This window comes from Taudactylus pleione, unplaced genomic scaffold (assembly GCF_031769625.1).
Source record: "Taudactylus pleione unplaced genomic scaffold, aTauple2 ptg000615l, whole genome shotgun sequence".
Classification (NCBI taxonomy): Eukaryota; Metazoa; Chordata; class Amphibia; order Anura; family Myobatrachidae; genus Taudactylus; species Taudactylus pleione.
The window spans coordinates 6,438,090-6,454,252 of NW_028285017.1; the positions used below are offsets into that span (position 1 = coordinate 6,438,090).

The following is a 16,163-nucleotide window of genomic DNA, read 5'->3' on the forward strand; positions in this document are numbered from 1 at the left end:
CTTTTCACTTATTCATATAAACGGGAATTGAGCTTAAAGAATTACTTTCGCAGTCTATCAAGTGCTACTCCTGGAACTACATGCAAAACAGTAATGCTGGCAGCTAAGTTAGAATGTAGCAATGGGAAACTAACTCGAGAATTGAACTACTCAGTAACATCATGACACAACAGTTGTATACCTGTTTAATACAAGACAACTTATATTTCAGGTCTAAATATTATTTCAGCTTATAAGAAACTATGAAGTGAGAAACACCTGTATCAGTGATGTAAAATGTATACAAAGTGGGACAGTTCATATTGACATGTATCTTTTCATAGTGGCCAAAATTATACATTTCCAAAGGCTATTGATGAGTAAACAAATGTACAATAGATTGTGTGCAGACATTGTATATATACATACTTACATATATACATATAATGTACATATTATAAATCTTTATGCCAATATTCACTGCATGAAAATTAAGCAAACAGGCCACAGCCCATTCTGACATTAGAAGAACTGTATACTTTGCTATCTGTAACTACTGCTACAGGCAATGTCACCCTCACTGTCAGTGGATGCACCTCGTCACTGCTATATTCTTTAAACTCGCATTGGTCTCTCTGGCAGCATGCAAGCAAATCACATCAGTATTCAAATGGCTCTTGGATATCTGAGCCATGACCTGTAGCATATATTACCTTTCAGGTCTGAGGTCTGAAAATTAGCTAGATGTATTGTGCTGGGCTGGACCCTTAGCTGCTGTTACCAAAAGCGCAGGTTACCACTATTTATTAGTGTTTTAGTATTGTGCTGGGAGTAAGGATGATATTACAATGTTAATGAATGATATCATTAATATATAGACATTCTTACAGTATTTCAAAGTTCCCCATCACATATAAAAGCAAAAGGCTCATGGTCATGAAACCTCTTTATTACTCACACTATTCTTATAATTTACAATAGGGGGTACATTATTCTAAATATGTTATACATATTCATACAATATTGGAATACTGCAAATAACCATATACGATAGACCATGTACTTATGACAATTCTGTGGAATATTTTATACAAAACACAGAATTATATATATAGGGAAAGAGAACTCTGATAAGAACATTTTTCCAACAATTCCCTGGGCACAAGTGGCAAATATGCAGGCTAAGACCTTGGCAGAACCATCATTCTCTGGGTACTCGTCATCACTGTAACTCTACCTGCAGTGCATGGAGAACATTGATTCCAGATAGGCCTGTAGTCAAAGTGTTATCCAATCAGCTTTACAGGAACACTGATCCATTTCGGGAAGGAACATTTTCTAGATGCTGTTGCCTGTAGAACATGGGCAGTTTATAGGTGGGGAATCTGGTGCAACAACAATACACAACTTTTTCCATTTGCTATACAAACTAAATAAGGCTTAGCTTCGATGCCACAAAACATTGGTCACAAAACAGGGGGAGCAGTAGCTTCTAATTGGTCTGCTGAGACACTCTGGCCTTGTCTTTACGTACAGCTCTAGCACAGAACCCCGAAGGAACTCTGTGCCAGGGATGCCCCCACAAAGCTGGTCCTATGTAGAATAGTGGTAGCAGGATTACTTTCCACCAGTTTTATCAGCTTTAGGGTGCATGAGTTTATTAAATAAAATTATCCTGGAGCAACTTTCGTTATTCATGATGTTCATGTATATAAGATAGGATCAGATAATTCAATAGTTCCGTATTTTTTCCTCAAATTGCTTTGTCTAAATTATCTAGTGCAAGTACTTTAAAAAGTGTCAGCATTTCATGTCCCATCATCTCCAGTTGAAACCTTTTTTTTCCTACATTTGTGTGTTGGTCGCTCTATTACGTATTATAGTAATTTGCTTACAGCACAATAACTTCACACATACATGAAACTTTAGGCCACACAGCATAAATATAATACTGCATTGTGCATGTCATTCTGACACCTGCATCTTCTGACAGTAAGAAAGTAACAGCCACTGGATATCCTGGTAGCCTGTGCTATTCACCTGGACAGTTCCAAAACTGTTGATATTGTATTCTTCAAAAGTGATACAAAGTTGTCAAGTACATCTGTATTGTCTGTGCCTTGTTTCACTGTAGTCTTTAGGGAAAGTGAGTCTGTACATAGCATTAACTCTACAAGAAAAATATTTTCTTCAGTGTCTTGTGCATAAAGATAGGATTTCCAGGGCTGTGTACCAGCTTTGCTTTTAGCAATGGTGTAAATGTTCAGCACATGAAGGGAACCTTGTAGGAGGTCTGGCTCTACCTCTTTCTTCCATTGGATATCAAAGCTATCTTCTGTAGCTGAACAAATCCATGTTTTCTCAAACAGCTCAGGGGTGATTGCAGTGTTATTACTCAGTGTGATCGGCACAGGGGGCTCTTGTGATACTTCCAAGTCCACTGATGAAGTTAGGTCTATTGTGAAACAAAGCATATGAAAATAAGTGACATAGTTTTGCTTAGCAACATAATGCAGCAAACACCTCAGAGGGATATCATTAACCACTTTGCTGTGGAGTCCCACTTGGTATCCGCATGTATACTAAAACTGCAGATGACAAGTGGGACTCGTCATCTGCTGTGAGGAAACAAGATTTTTCTTACCTTTCCCACTGGTCCAGATTACCGCTCTTTCAAATGATGTGGTTATTGTCTGGTGATCAAATGCAATCTGACAATGTTAGCCTGCGCTATGGGGGGTGGGCACTTTCATTCCCCTTATTGATATACAGGTATTATAATTATTATAATATAATGACACCAGCACACTGTGTGGGCACCCATATTTGAAAGAGGGGAATCCGCTATTTCAAATAATGTGGCCCACTAGTAGCTTTTGTCTGGTGATTGCTTGTGACAACCAGACAATATTATCCTGCTCTACCGTATATGGGTGAGAGGGCACTAGGTACCCTATCACGCCCATAATTACATCCATTAACAGCTAACCTGTGATCACCAGACAATATCGCCCAGCGCTATGAAAAAAAAAAATGTTTCCATAGAGGGGGAAGGGAAAATCGTGCCCTATCTCTCCCATGCAGGACCACACACACACATGGCGGCAACCTAACATGAAAGAGGGGAGTCTCCTCCTTTAAACGATGAGCCCCCCTTAGTAGTTATTGTCTGTATATAACTGACTATAACTGAAGCAGTATACAAATTAATTACTTTTCCACAGATGATGGAAGGGGGGTGTCTAAAGCTTATATCTCCCCTCATTTAATGTGGTAGGTTGTCTAGTTTATAAAATGGTAGGCCTTGTTGGACTACCATATTCTTCTTACATAGAGTAAGCCCATAACGAGACAGCAGAATTGTAAAATAAGAATTAATTTGCCTTTCAACAGCAGATTTTGTCAAAACCTACACATAGAATCCTGCATTTTATTATTTTGGAAAGGTGGATTATTGGTGAAACAAAACTACAAAGTATGTCGCTGTGGTGTTTATAAGACGAAAAAATTTCATATTTGCTTTTGGTTGCTTTTCTTGAAGTTTTAAATACAAAAACGCTATTTTGGCCATTTGGTTTTGACATTTAGAATGTGTAAAAAAACTACTACTATTTTCTGAATATACAAAGTCTTATAAATAAAACCCCATGGTATAATTTGTGTGGGTGCCGCTTAAAAAAATCATTGATATTGATGCTGGAATGTGACTAGTGCAGATGTGTAAGAATTACCTCAGCACAAGGGTTAGAAAACCCTCAGCAGCACAGGGGCTAAATCAACTGTATTGGGAAATTCAGACCTATAGTGGCCTAAAGCTCAAATAACTTTAATCCTATGAGGCGTATATTAGAGAGTACAAATTTAAAAAGTACAGAGGTTACCAAAATATTTAATAAAAAAGATTTTGATAAAGCAATTATCCTACCTGCTACAAGCTGTTTTGTAACAAAGGGTAGTTCATTTTTCACTGAACTGGCAGTAATAGATTTGCAACGTTTGTTTTCATATAACGGAGCCAATGTGTTAAAATCCATAACCCAGCTATTAATTGGCTGTTTTGTGTGATCTACCAAGACTCCCAATGACGTGTCCGATTTTGGACTATTAAGCACTCTCTGCACCTCCTTTGTTCCAGCCGATAAGAGTCTGTAATATAGAAGACCCCGATCTCGTATAGCCATGTTCATTTCTTCTTCTATGGAAAAAAGTACAGAAATAATATTGAGAATTAAATAAAAATGTAATATAAAGTGAAAGAAACAAGCTTTCAAAAGGAATTAAATGAACATGATGTCACCATGCACTTTCATGTGACAGGGAAGCCATCCGTGCAACCTGACTACATGGCTTTTGAGATGAAAAGATTAAGGGCTTAGGATGAGTAAAGGCATGTTTTTCCCCAAACACTCTGCAATAAGCCAGTAAAAAAGTCAGCTCTCTACATGTAAATAAAACACAAAAGAGTCTGCTAAGGCATCCCATAGCAGAGACGTCTTGATGTGGCAGGTGGCTTATATAATTGCAAATGTGTGTGACGGCGCCTTCTGCATATTTTCATGTAGAGTACTTACTTTTTTACTGGCTTATTACAGTTAATTTCTTTGTGTCTTTTCTTGTCTTGATTAACTGCCACAGTTTAAGCAACTATGTATACTAGGGATGTGCGCCGACCCCCGTGTTTTGGTTTTGGATCTGTATCTCCTTGTTTTGGATCTGGATTTGGTTTTGGATCTGGATTTTTAAAAAAAATTGATAAAAACTGCTAAAATTACAAAATGTGGGCTTTTTTTTGTTCCTACAGTATTAGTGACCTCAATAACATTAATTTCCACTCGTTTCCAGTCCATTTCGACCATCTCACAGCTTACAATATTGTTTTCATCCGATTTAGGCCCAAAATTTACACCAAGCTAGCTGGCTGTCTAAGCTAAGCGGGAGCAGTGGGAGGCACAAATACGTGGCAGTTCAACTTCCAATATGGCACATAAGGAAACATATGTTTTCATTAATCAAGAGGCCTGAGTAAGATGGAGTATGTATGTAGTTGAAGGCAGGGACAGGAAGGGTTGATTGGTAGTATACTTTAATTTATTTTTTTAATTCCGAAGCAAATTTATGAGAGGAGGGGAGAGCATGGGTGAACAATAGCCAGCAGTGTCAACGAACAATAATAGCGCAGCTAAGTTGCTAACACACACACAAAAAAATTAAAAAAATATATATTTTTTTATTTTTTGAGGAATGATAATTTTATTTCACTTTTATTTTTTTTACACTGGAGGAAAAGCACCCCTGGACGAGGCAGCAGCCCCTTGATGAACAACACAGCACCCCTTTATGGACATTTTTTTTTTTTTTTTAGGAATGATAATTATTCATTTTAACTTTTATTTTTTTTACACTCTGGAAGAACACCCCTGGATTGACAAGAGCACCCCCCCTGGACAACACAGCACCCCTTTATGAACTGCAGCCCTAACCCCTTGATGGACAGGACAACACAGCAGTAGCCCTTTATGTCTTTATGTACTGCAGCCCCTGCCCCTGATTGACAGGACACCAGAGACACAGCAGCACCCCTTTATGTGCTGATTACTGAAGCCCCCCTTTATGTACTACAGCCCCGGCCCCCTTATGGATATCACAGCAGCAGCCTGCAGCCCCAGCCCCCGACAGGACGACACAGTGACACAGCAGCAAATGAAGAGACAGAGCAGAACGTCTGTCCTGTACACTCTCCACAGCCGGAGTGAAAATGGCGCCAATCACAGGGACCTTTTGTCGAAACCGAATAATTGGGTAAGACAGAATCTGTTTGGCAATCAGGAAAACCTGCACGACGCCATCTTGTGAATGGCAGCAAGATTCCATTTTAGAAAAGAAAGCTTACACAAGCGCCATTTTGTCAAAAATACATAGTACACAATCCACAGTGCAAAATTGATAAAAGTAGCAATTTTGCTACTCACAACGCAAAGTTGCTAAAAAGTAACACGAACAGCTTTTTAATAATCTTCCCCAACACATACCGACAGTTTTCAGCACACATAAAAATGACTTCCCAACATGATAAAATCTCACAGCACTATTTTGTAAAAAAAATAGATAGTCAGCCTTCCCTCAAACGCATGCAGACAGTGTTTAACACATAAACACTAACTTATTAGCATTTGGAATCCTATACAAAGCCCATCCTGGAGAAAATCCCTATACCATAACACGACACAATATACCGTGGTGCTATGAACATTTTTACATAAGAATATATGAGCTTTGGCAATTGTAATGTAGCCTAGCTATGGAGCTACACAATTGAGTCCATCCCCACAACCAAAACAAGCAGAATAAAGAGTGAGGCTCCGACTGCACTGCTGGAGCCTCCACCCTGTATGAGAACTAAATTCACTGTATAAACACATTTTGCAATTGCAGTTTAAAAACATCAGAAAAATGCATGTGTGCTTGTGTATATATATATATATATATATATGTATGTATGTGTGTGCATGTGGCCCATCATGCATGGACTTACGTGTATAATATCACACAAAGACTTATATTTGAAAAGTAGCAAAATTCCCTGCAACTCATACACACAATGTTAAACAGAACACAGTCAGCTTTTTAGTGATCCTTCCCAAAATCATACTGGCATGGCCACACACACACATAGATGCCCTTCCAGCTTAGTGCTGCTCGCTGAGTGCCCCACCGACCCTCAGATGCACAATGCAATTCAGTGCTGTTTCTCCCCGCATACATACATTTAAAAGCAATGGTCCCGTAACGCAAAAAGGATAATTATTACTTGGTTTAGTCGCAATGCTAGCATATAAAGAAATGAATGTTTTCTGTAACTATGGCTTAGTAAATGACAATTGGACCGTGTTTGGTGCCGTACTGATCTACTTTGTTCCCACAGCGTTCCGGTGGCATCGGTGAGAAGATCAGAACATGCGGCTATGAAATATGAATGTTAGAGAGAATAACTTCTTGAAATGTTGTATGCCATAGTTAGATTAGATTTATTATGCAGCGGGAAGGTGAACACAATCAGGCTGTTAGAGGCTGGGTTGTGTCTTTACACTGACCTATGAATTGTACCGTAACGGAAGAAGCAAGAAGAGGAACCAATGAGAACCTGCCAACGTATTCTATTGTATTGCTTATCCCAGTACGGGTATATATGTGAGTGCTCTGAAACAAGATGCCAGTCTGCGGTGTTCCTGTTATGCTGTTCGACGGAGGTCTCATTATTGATGCCGGTATCTGGTCCCAGAGCGCACGCGTATGTATTGACTCTACCTTATGACCTAATGTTTGTACAATTTATTTTGCGCTCATTGTTAGATCATAGCGTGGTAACATCTGTACTTTTACCTGAATAATAATCTTTAGCGCTTTGGACCATTATTCAGCTGTCTTAGAGTTTTATTAATGGTATAATTAGAACACAGCGCTAATTAGCGACATCTTGTGGTTTTAGAAGGTATAGGCAGGTTTTGTCTTAGAGGTTCTAGGCAGGTGAATCTTAGAGGTTTATAGGCAGGAAGGTACTAAAGGTTTATTTACGATTCAACACTTTACAATCCAAAACCCACGAGAATCCGACACGTTTTGCCTTGTTTTCGGATCCGAGTCAAATGGGAAAACCCAAGCCGGACTTGCATCTCGGCTCAGATACACGAAGTTCGGGTGGGTCTGGTTCCCGGAGAACCGGACCCGCTCATCTCTACTGTAAACCAATAAATTGATGGAGCAACTTGCATTTTGTAAATCATTGTTTTAAGAGGCATATATGGGATCAGTACCTCCTCCTAAGTTAGCTCTCAATTTAAAAACATATGACTGCATAACACAACACAGGGGCTCTTATTGTTTAGCGTTAGGACCACCCTTAGCAGAGACACATTGACGTTGCAGGTGGCTTATCATATATTTGCAAATGTGTGTGGCAGAGTCTTCTGCATTTTATTTACATGTTGAATTAAGTCTTTTATACTGGCTTATTAAAGTGTGCTAAAGGATAACTTTTTGTACCTTTTCTTGAATGAATATAATTGCGTCTGGTTAGCTCCTGCATGGAGCAGTAGTTAAAGTGCCTGGTTTAGTACGTGCGGCCTCAAAATAGCAGTAGTGGATGCAAAAATAAAGCACAGAATTCATACACAGTAAAGTATATGTTTTTACTAAGTTCAAATCAATAAACACATCAATCACCTTCCCCTTTAAAAGATAATTTGGAAATGTGATTTATTGTTGCAGAACGATTGCTAATCTCACTGTAATAAAATGAATAAATTGCAGTATCAACATTAATAAAGTATTACTAAAGTATTAGCAGACGTTGAATGGATTTAGATGAACTCAGCCAATCAGAAGCATCACCATCATAAGTTCATGTATTGTACCAGGGATGAGCCATTCCTGTACCTTGTGACCACTTGCAAGCCCCCTCCAACTCCCAGCCCATCCACTTTAGTGCAAGGAGTCATAAGCTCAAAATACTTCTTGTTCAGCAATGGTACAGATGTGAAGTATTTGGTGTGGATGTGCAGCTTAAAGGTGTATTTTATGGGGGTGGCGGTGTGGGGGGGATTACATACAACTCTACAAGAGACCCATAATCTTTACAATATACTGAAGTTCAGAGTAGAGGGGTTGATCCACAGCAACAACAGCAGAGACACAGGGCATTGTAATACGATGAATAACAGTATCATCTATAAGAAGAACAGTACTTACCAATACAATAATAAATAAGACGCCCCAGCATGTCCTGACACTCTGCAGGACGGGAGAGGAACAGCCGTACAAGAGCAGTAAGCAGCTCTAACTTTACTGTTGGGGAGGTCTCTGTCTTAACATTATCAACATAGTCTTCCAAGACATAAGGTGCATTAGGAATGAGCTCTCCGTGCATCCCCAGAATCCATATTAATGCCTGCTTTCCCTATGGATAAATTACATCTGCTCACATTACACAATAAGCAATCATCAGCAGGTTCAGAAACCATACACAAAGTTTTGATATTCAAACACTGCTTATGTATGCACTGGATTGTGTTTGGCTATTTTAAGACGAGAGATGATTACAACTATTTATAAATATGTAAAACCAGGATTTTATTTATATACTGTATATATGAAATAGGCAAAAAGCCTTTTCTGTCCTGGACCGTGGAATTACATTATACCTTACCTCATTATCCTGAACTTTGTCTTCACAACCAGGAAGGCTCTGGCACACTGACTTTGTGCACTGAGGACATAGCCAAACGAGGTCCCGGAAAGTCTGTATGACAGCTGTAACACACAAGAGCTTATCTTATTCCCAAGTATTTTTCCTTGAAGTAAAGCTCAAATTTATATTATTATGAAGTTAACTTTTTGTCTATTGCAAAAGCTTAAAGGGCAAGTGAAATGTTACTAGTTTATACTACATAACTTCACATAGCCAAACTAATACACTGAAGTGCCAAAAGTCATGGGCTAGCAGTATGTAAAGGTAATGGTAGGTTGCGTCACCTCACTGTGATGTCTTGGAAATGTCCAGACCTGCATCAGTTGTAATCTGACATCTTGTGAGTCTGTTTGAACCCCAGCTATTCTGCTCATGACATGGCGACATGAATTATCGGAGTTTGAACAGGGCTTGATGGTTGGTGCCCAATGGATGGGACATTCCATTTCCAAAGTTGTGCGGACATTCAAAATTCCACGATTTATGGTGCGACATGTGTACTGGGAATACCTCATGGAAGACATTACCACCCGCCTTGGACAGTGCACTGGCCGTCCACGGGTGGTTAAAGATCGTGATCAGCAGCGTCTTGCAAGAATATTCACAGACGAGCGACACTGGCTCAAATCACAGCCACATTCAATGCAGGAGGTACTAGATGCATATCCAGCAGGTCAGTGCAGCATTCTTTAGCTTCCATGGGATATGGAAGCAGAAGACCTACCAGAGTACCCCTATTCACACATACCAGACACAGCACCTCACCTCGGCTCGTGATGTCGCTAAATGGACCCTGCAAGACTGTCAACATGTGACTTGGCCCGATGAGTCTCATTTCAGTTGCGTCATCGATTACAAGTTGTCCAGAATTGGTTTAAGGAGCATTCTGGAGAGTTCTGACAAATTGTGTGCCTACCACGTTTGCCCGACATGAACCTAATCGAGCATTTATGGGACGTGGTGGAGAGGTCCATGCACACCCAAGATCCTGCCCCTACAAATATCAGGGAGCTGTGGGTAGCTATCCAAATGGCATGGATCAGCATCTCTCCAGAGGTCTTCCATCCACTCGTGGAATCGATGCCACGTTGAGTTGCTGCACTTTGCCGGGCTTGAGGGGATCCTACACAATACTAGGCATCTATCCCATGACTTTTGGCACTTCAGTGTATAACCCATCTTCTATATTCCTTCAATGATCTAGTTACATACACCAGTTACTACCTAAGAAAGGTTTGAGTCCTATACCATTCACAGCCCCCTGATGTGTCATCACTGACTTGTATAAAAATTGCCAGTGCCCAATTCACATCATCATTCATCTAGTGTAAAGAAATTTACACTGTGCAAAAAGTGATTCAAGGAGACAGATGAAAAACATCATTGTATAGTAATGGAAGTATTAAAAGGATAACTAAAAAAAATGCATCTGTGGGCTTGATTAAATTAATTGTGGGTGTTAGTAGGTAAATGATGGGTAAAATTGTCGACTTTCTGGCTGCCCCCTACAGGAGGGCTCATCCAAGTCAGTGATGCGTGGTGGGGGGGCGGGGGCTTGGCAGTGTGGAACTGATGCTGCACTTTTGTCATTATGGCCTGTCTCCCCCTCCCCATTTAGTGCCGCAATGACAGGCATTGTGAAGTGGGAGGCTAAGCCATTATGATGTGATTCACCCCAAATTGCATCATCAGCCACACACTTCATTCGAGAAGTGGGCAACCGGGGATGGCCTCCAGGAGACTTGTTCACTCTTCCGGCCATGCGGGAGAGCCACCCAAGATTCTGGAGTCTCCTGGACGTCCCGGGACAGAGGACAAGTATGATCATGGGAAGTTCAGAACCCACTTTGGAATTTGAAATGTTGGATGGCATGTTTAAAGGTGAAGCGTGGTAGAGAATATCGCTACAAGAGAAATCACAAAACACATCTCTTAGCTTGTACTCAAGTATAAAAAAGTCACTTTTTCATTGTATTTTTTCCAATTTTAAAACACACTGTTTGCAAAGTCAGGGACGTACCTGACGTAATATGCTCTTGTTTAAACTCAAGCAATCCAGCTAATATTTTCACACACTGGTCACTGTATGTTCTCGCAATGCGGCCTATAAATCAAAAAGTATAACGATACATGCATTACAAAAACAAGTATATACAACTAACAGCCCTCATGAGCAGTATTATTACCCTTTCTTTCTACAGCGCCAAATTTCATCGTTGTACAATGAGTTCATTCACATTGACCCCTGTCTCAAGTTTACAATCGAACTTCTGTACCTTAGGTACACACACTTAAGGCCTCCCCACAAATTCCATGTAGACAGATAGCAAAACCATAGCTCCTGTGCTACAGGGCAGCAATACTAACCACCGTGGTACCTTGTTAGAAGCATCACCATGATTTCAACTTGAGACACCATTAGTAAATTTACCCCGTAGATGTCTACACAGGCCCATAGTGACGCCATATAGAGAGGCTAATATTAAGTACCGTCTTAACGATGAAACTGTAAAGCATACTAGACAGTTACTAGTTTGTTAATTAAAAAACACTGAACTATCACGTTAAACTCTAGCATGAGTTCAGGTTTGACAGAGTATTATTATTGTTAATATTTTCAGAATCTGGAGTGTGAGAGGAAACCAGAGCACCAGGAGGAAACCATGTAAACTTGAGAGATCAGACAAACTCTACACAGAGAGGGTCATTAATTGTAGCTTTCCCGCTAGGCTGGTTTAGTGGGGCGCAGTGCCCTGCCCGATTTCAAAAGGACAGAATGCGCCTTGCCCTTATGGCGGCACCCTGCTAAAACAAACCCTGGGTGCCGTCCCCACCCACCGGGGGGCAAATAGTGGTGCAACGCTCACCCCCGGTGAATAGATGCCATGAGGTAAGAGCTAGGGGGCAGCACAGCATGTCCTGTATTAAATACACAACCTCTTTTCTCGTGGATGTTTGTCCATGCAAGATGACGTTTAGCCTCTTTCTGAGTTCCGTTTATTTGGAGGGAAAAATCCGAACTCAGCGTGCAAACTCGAACCTATCCGAGCCTGCACATCCCTATTTTACACCAGAGCAAAAACCTGAGTTTTTGCTGGGTCTACCTCGGTCGCAGCTCAGTGTACAAGGTTCCATGAAAATAAGTGACCCGGCAATCCAACCCAGGTAGCTACCAGGGTTGGACCCAGGATGGACCTGGGTAATGGTGCAGTGTAAAAGGTGCAACCCGGGTTATCCAACCTGGGTCATGCCTAAAATGAGCTGATTGGTGGTTGTGGATCAGTCACCTCCCACTTTTTACAACGTCACAAGTTTAGCAGGGCAGACCCAGGTTCAGTGTGAACGGGGCTGACCTGAAAATAACCCAGATCGATGGTGCTGTGTAAACGGTGTCTGACCTGGGTTGGATCCATGTCTAATACCCCTTTTCCACCAAAATTCCGGGTCTGACCCGGAGTTGGAACAGAGTTCCTATACGGATCAGACCCGGAATTTAGCCAGCGCCGACTCGGGATATCCCGAGTCGGCGCCACTCACACCAGAGTCGGGTCTGCATAGACCCGGATTTCCCGGCGTGAAAGTGGACGCTTGCAGATGACGTGATCTCCAAACGCCAATGAAGCTGGACCAATCGGCCGGCTTGCAGCGCACTCTAGGTCATCGTGACCCGGAGTGCGCTGTTCTCATAGCAGGGTTTCACGGGCTACGCCCGTGTTAAACCCTGTTATTTACCTGGGTTGGATTGCCGGGTCACTCGACCCAGCGATCCAACTCTCTTCCCTTTTACACCAGGGAGCTGCCCGGGTTAACCCTGCAATAACCCGGGTTTTAGCTCCCGTGTAAAAGGGGTATTAGTATGAGGTATAGCTCATGACATGCTGAGGCAGTAATTCTAACTGCTAGGTCACCATAAACATCTAATAATGCAGGTTTTTTTTAAAAAAAAATACAAAGTCACTAACAATTTTGCACACTTAGGGCCTGATTCAGCAAGGATCGCTATTGCGTACGCAACTGCGAATTCATACAGAACGTAGCTACGAATGTATGCTAATGCCTGCCATAGCCCATCCGGCATAAAGATGCCCACTGCTGCTTTCTCATATCTATATTACCTTGCACTCCTGCGTATACATCGTTACTATCAACAGACATCGGTCCATCACACACAATTTACACCAGGTCTGACCAACCGCAGAAAAAGTCTTCTCTCTCACATTGAGTACTCAAGCTGCGTATGCAATCGCAGTAGCTAATTTATGCACTCCCCAATGGACAGACACTCCTGCGTTTCTACGACCACTCTAACATCACCACCCCAAAACGCTCACAGCCTGTCAATTACTCTGCGATGAATTTCTCTTTGCGTGCAGTGTGATCGCAGCCCACGCGCAGTTGTGAAGAAATCGACCGATGTGCGCACGTAATTGCAACTGCGTACACTGCTGAATCAGGCCCTTAATCTGTCATCTGCATTATCTTCTAAGAAATCAAAGTGCCACAAAATTCTAAGGTTATTCGATACTGAAAAAGAAAAACTCATTGTAATACTGGAAAATGCACATACTGTATATGAAAAGGTTCCCATACAATATCAGGAGTCACAGATATAGCTGGTATGTACTACAGCACTTTGGCGAAACATACTAAACTTTAAATGTAAACACATTAAGGAACACATCACATTTCCTAAATAAAATAGTATTTTAGCTCTTAGATTAGTAATTATCCCCATCCTAACCTGCACTCAATCAATTTAATATTTACTTAGAAGTCCACTGCACCATCCTGAACTTGTTATATCCTTAATCAATTGTTAATCAACACATTAGTTCTGTTTATGCAAAAAAACTACCTGGGTAACCAGTATAATGTGTAGGAGGAATATTTTCTTAACTCAAAGCCTTGATTATCAGCGGGATTTACCCCTGGCTTTAAAAACAGCAATAGCAATAAATGCAAACCAAGCCTGATCTAGAATTCATTACTATTGTGGTTTTAAATTCATTGGTCAAAGACACTAAAAAGTGTTAAGTAAATAAACCTCTATGATTTAGCAATTGACAAGAACTATGACACAGTGGTTAGCATGGTTGCCTCACATGAGCCCAGTCCATGGGTTCGACTCTAATGAGGGCACTATCCATGTGGAGTGTTCTTCGTGTGTTTCCATTTAAGCCTCAGGTTTCCTATCAAGGTCCAAAAACACACTGGTAGGCTTATTGATTGCTGACAAAAATTGATCCAAGTGTGTGTGTGTCATTAATATATAGTTCAAGCACTTTTATCTGTTATCGTTTCCTTTACAGTATAAGCCTTAGCAAGCTAGGCCTTGTCACCTGCAGTTTTTACAGTGTTTATTAATTACTACAATTTAAATAAGAGATAATAAAAATACTATATTCTGCTTATGACATTGTCATTTAACACTGTATTTATAACAGCATGTACCAAAAAGTAAAACAAAATAAATTGTTAAACTCTTAAAAAAAATGTTTTGTTAGTATAATTACCAATTGCAAAAATTGCAGTGTGGGCAGGTTGTACTGATACATCTGTGCAGCACACTCGGAGTTCCTCTAGTACATTATGGACGTTTTCATCATTGACTAGTTCACACAGGATGTCAATCTTCTGGTTCTTAATATAGTGAGGATCATTATACGAACAGAAAAACTTTTTGTAATAGCTGCTAAAGTGCTCTTGTAAGCTGCAAAGGATCTCTCGAACATGACACAATGCTGCAAAACACATCTCTCTACTCTCCGACGTACAAGCTGCAAGCAGTGGACTTTTCAGTCGAACAAGGACATCTGTCTGGACATGAGAAAACTCTTTTGCTAGAACCAAGAAGAGTTTGGTGGCTCCCATGACCACGCTGATGTGAGTGCTCTTCAGATGGTTATCCAGTATGTTCAGGATGTCAAAAATCTCCTCTTCGCTTTGTGGTTTATATCGCAGAAGAAATGTTAGGACTTCAGTTTGTCCCCACTGATCCAAATCAGCCAACCTAAACAATATATAGTTGAATTAATGACTGAAAAGCTATAGTGAATTGTGTATAACTTTTTTTTTCCATGGAGTGTTTCTTTAAATCACAATCCAACAGCTGAAACATCACTCATCAAAAATGTAACAAAAAAAATAATCAATTAAATTAGAATTGGTGTATACAGAATGGCAATTAACAAGACATATACATATACCACAACCTCCAACAGTCTAGTTAATCAGTGTGTGACTGGCCTACTGGACCTGGGAACTCAGTAAGTCCCACTGCATGAGTGCTCCGCCCCCTTTCCCTAGGAAGTGGGGCCCAGGGTGTGCCTCCTTCCCTTCCCCTCAGCACCTACAGAAAACTTCCATGAAGCAGATAAGAGTTTACCTTAAGCTGGGCACACACTAGGTTGACGGGTAAAAATATAAATTTTCAATCATTAATGGAGTTCTTGACAAAATATCAATTAACACCAAATATAAACTAATCACAAACATTTTAGTAATATTAATTGTACGACAGTATAACAACAGTTGTATTTATGAAAAAAAATATTTTCTAACTGGAAACTCTGGATCATACTTGCCTACTCACCCGGGAAGATGGAGAGCCTCCCGAAAGTTGGTTGACGCTCCCGGCCCCTGGAAGAATGGGCAGGCCACCTGCCCGCACCCCTCCGCCGTTTTTTCGCTTCCCGTCTCTCGCTGGCATCCGCTCCCTTTTGTAAATAGGTGGCCAGGGGGAGCCAACGACGCGAATCGCTCTGAAACACGTCATCGTGGCCCGATCCCAGCTGCACAATGCCGGTAATCTGCCGGTAATCTCTGCATTGTGTAGCGGGGCTGTGGCCGCGATCGCGAAGTCCCGCCCCGCACCCAAATACGCGTCACTACCCCCTGCTGTGCCGATCTGGCTGCCTCCTTCCGGAAGAGGCAGCCAGAT

At 41.0% G+C, this 16,163-nt stretch overlaps 1 protein-coding gene across 2 annotated transcripts in view; it reads right to left on the minus strand.

The window, feature by feature from the left end:
• Positions 1–217: 217 nt before the first annotated feature.
• The window catches only part of AP4B1 (adaptor related protein complex 4 subunit beta 1), a 53,453-nt gene continuing 37,507 nt past the window's right edge, over positions 218–16,163 (minus strand). For both annotated transcript variants that reach the window (XM_088454440.1, XM_088454441.1), the window contains exons 6-11: positions 14,737–15,233; positions 11,244–11,327; positions 9,182–9,285; positions 8,725–8,932; positions 3,905–4,174; positions 218–2,434 (exon numbers count right to left, since the gene is read on the minus strand). In XM_088454440.1, the coding sequence (XP_088310566.1) occupies positions 2,016–2,434; positions 3,905–4,174; positions 8,725–8,932; positions 9,182–9,285; positions 11,244–11,327; positions 14,737–15,233 (1,582 nt within the window). In that variant the 3' untranslated portion in view covers positions 218–2,015. The remainder of the gene's footprint in view (positions 2,435–3,904; positions 4,175–8,724; positions 8,933–9,181; positions 9,286–11,243; positions 11,328–14,736; positions 15,234–16,163) is intronic.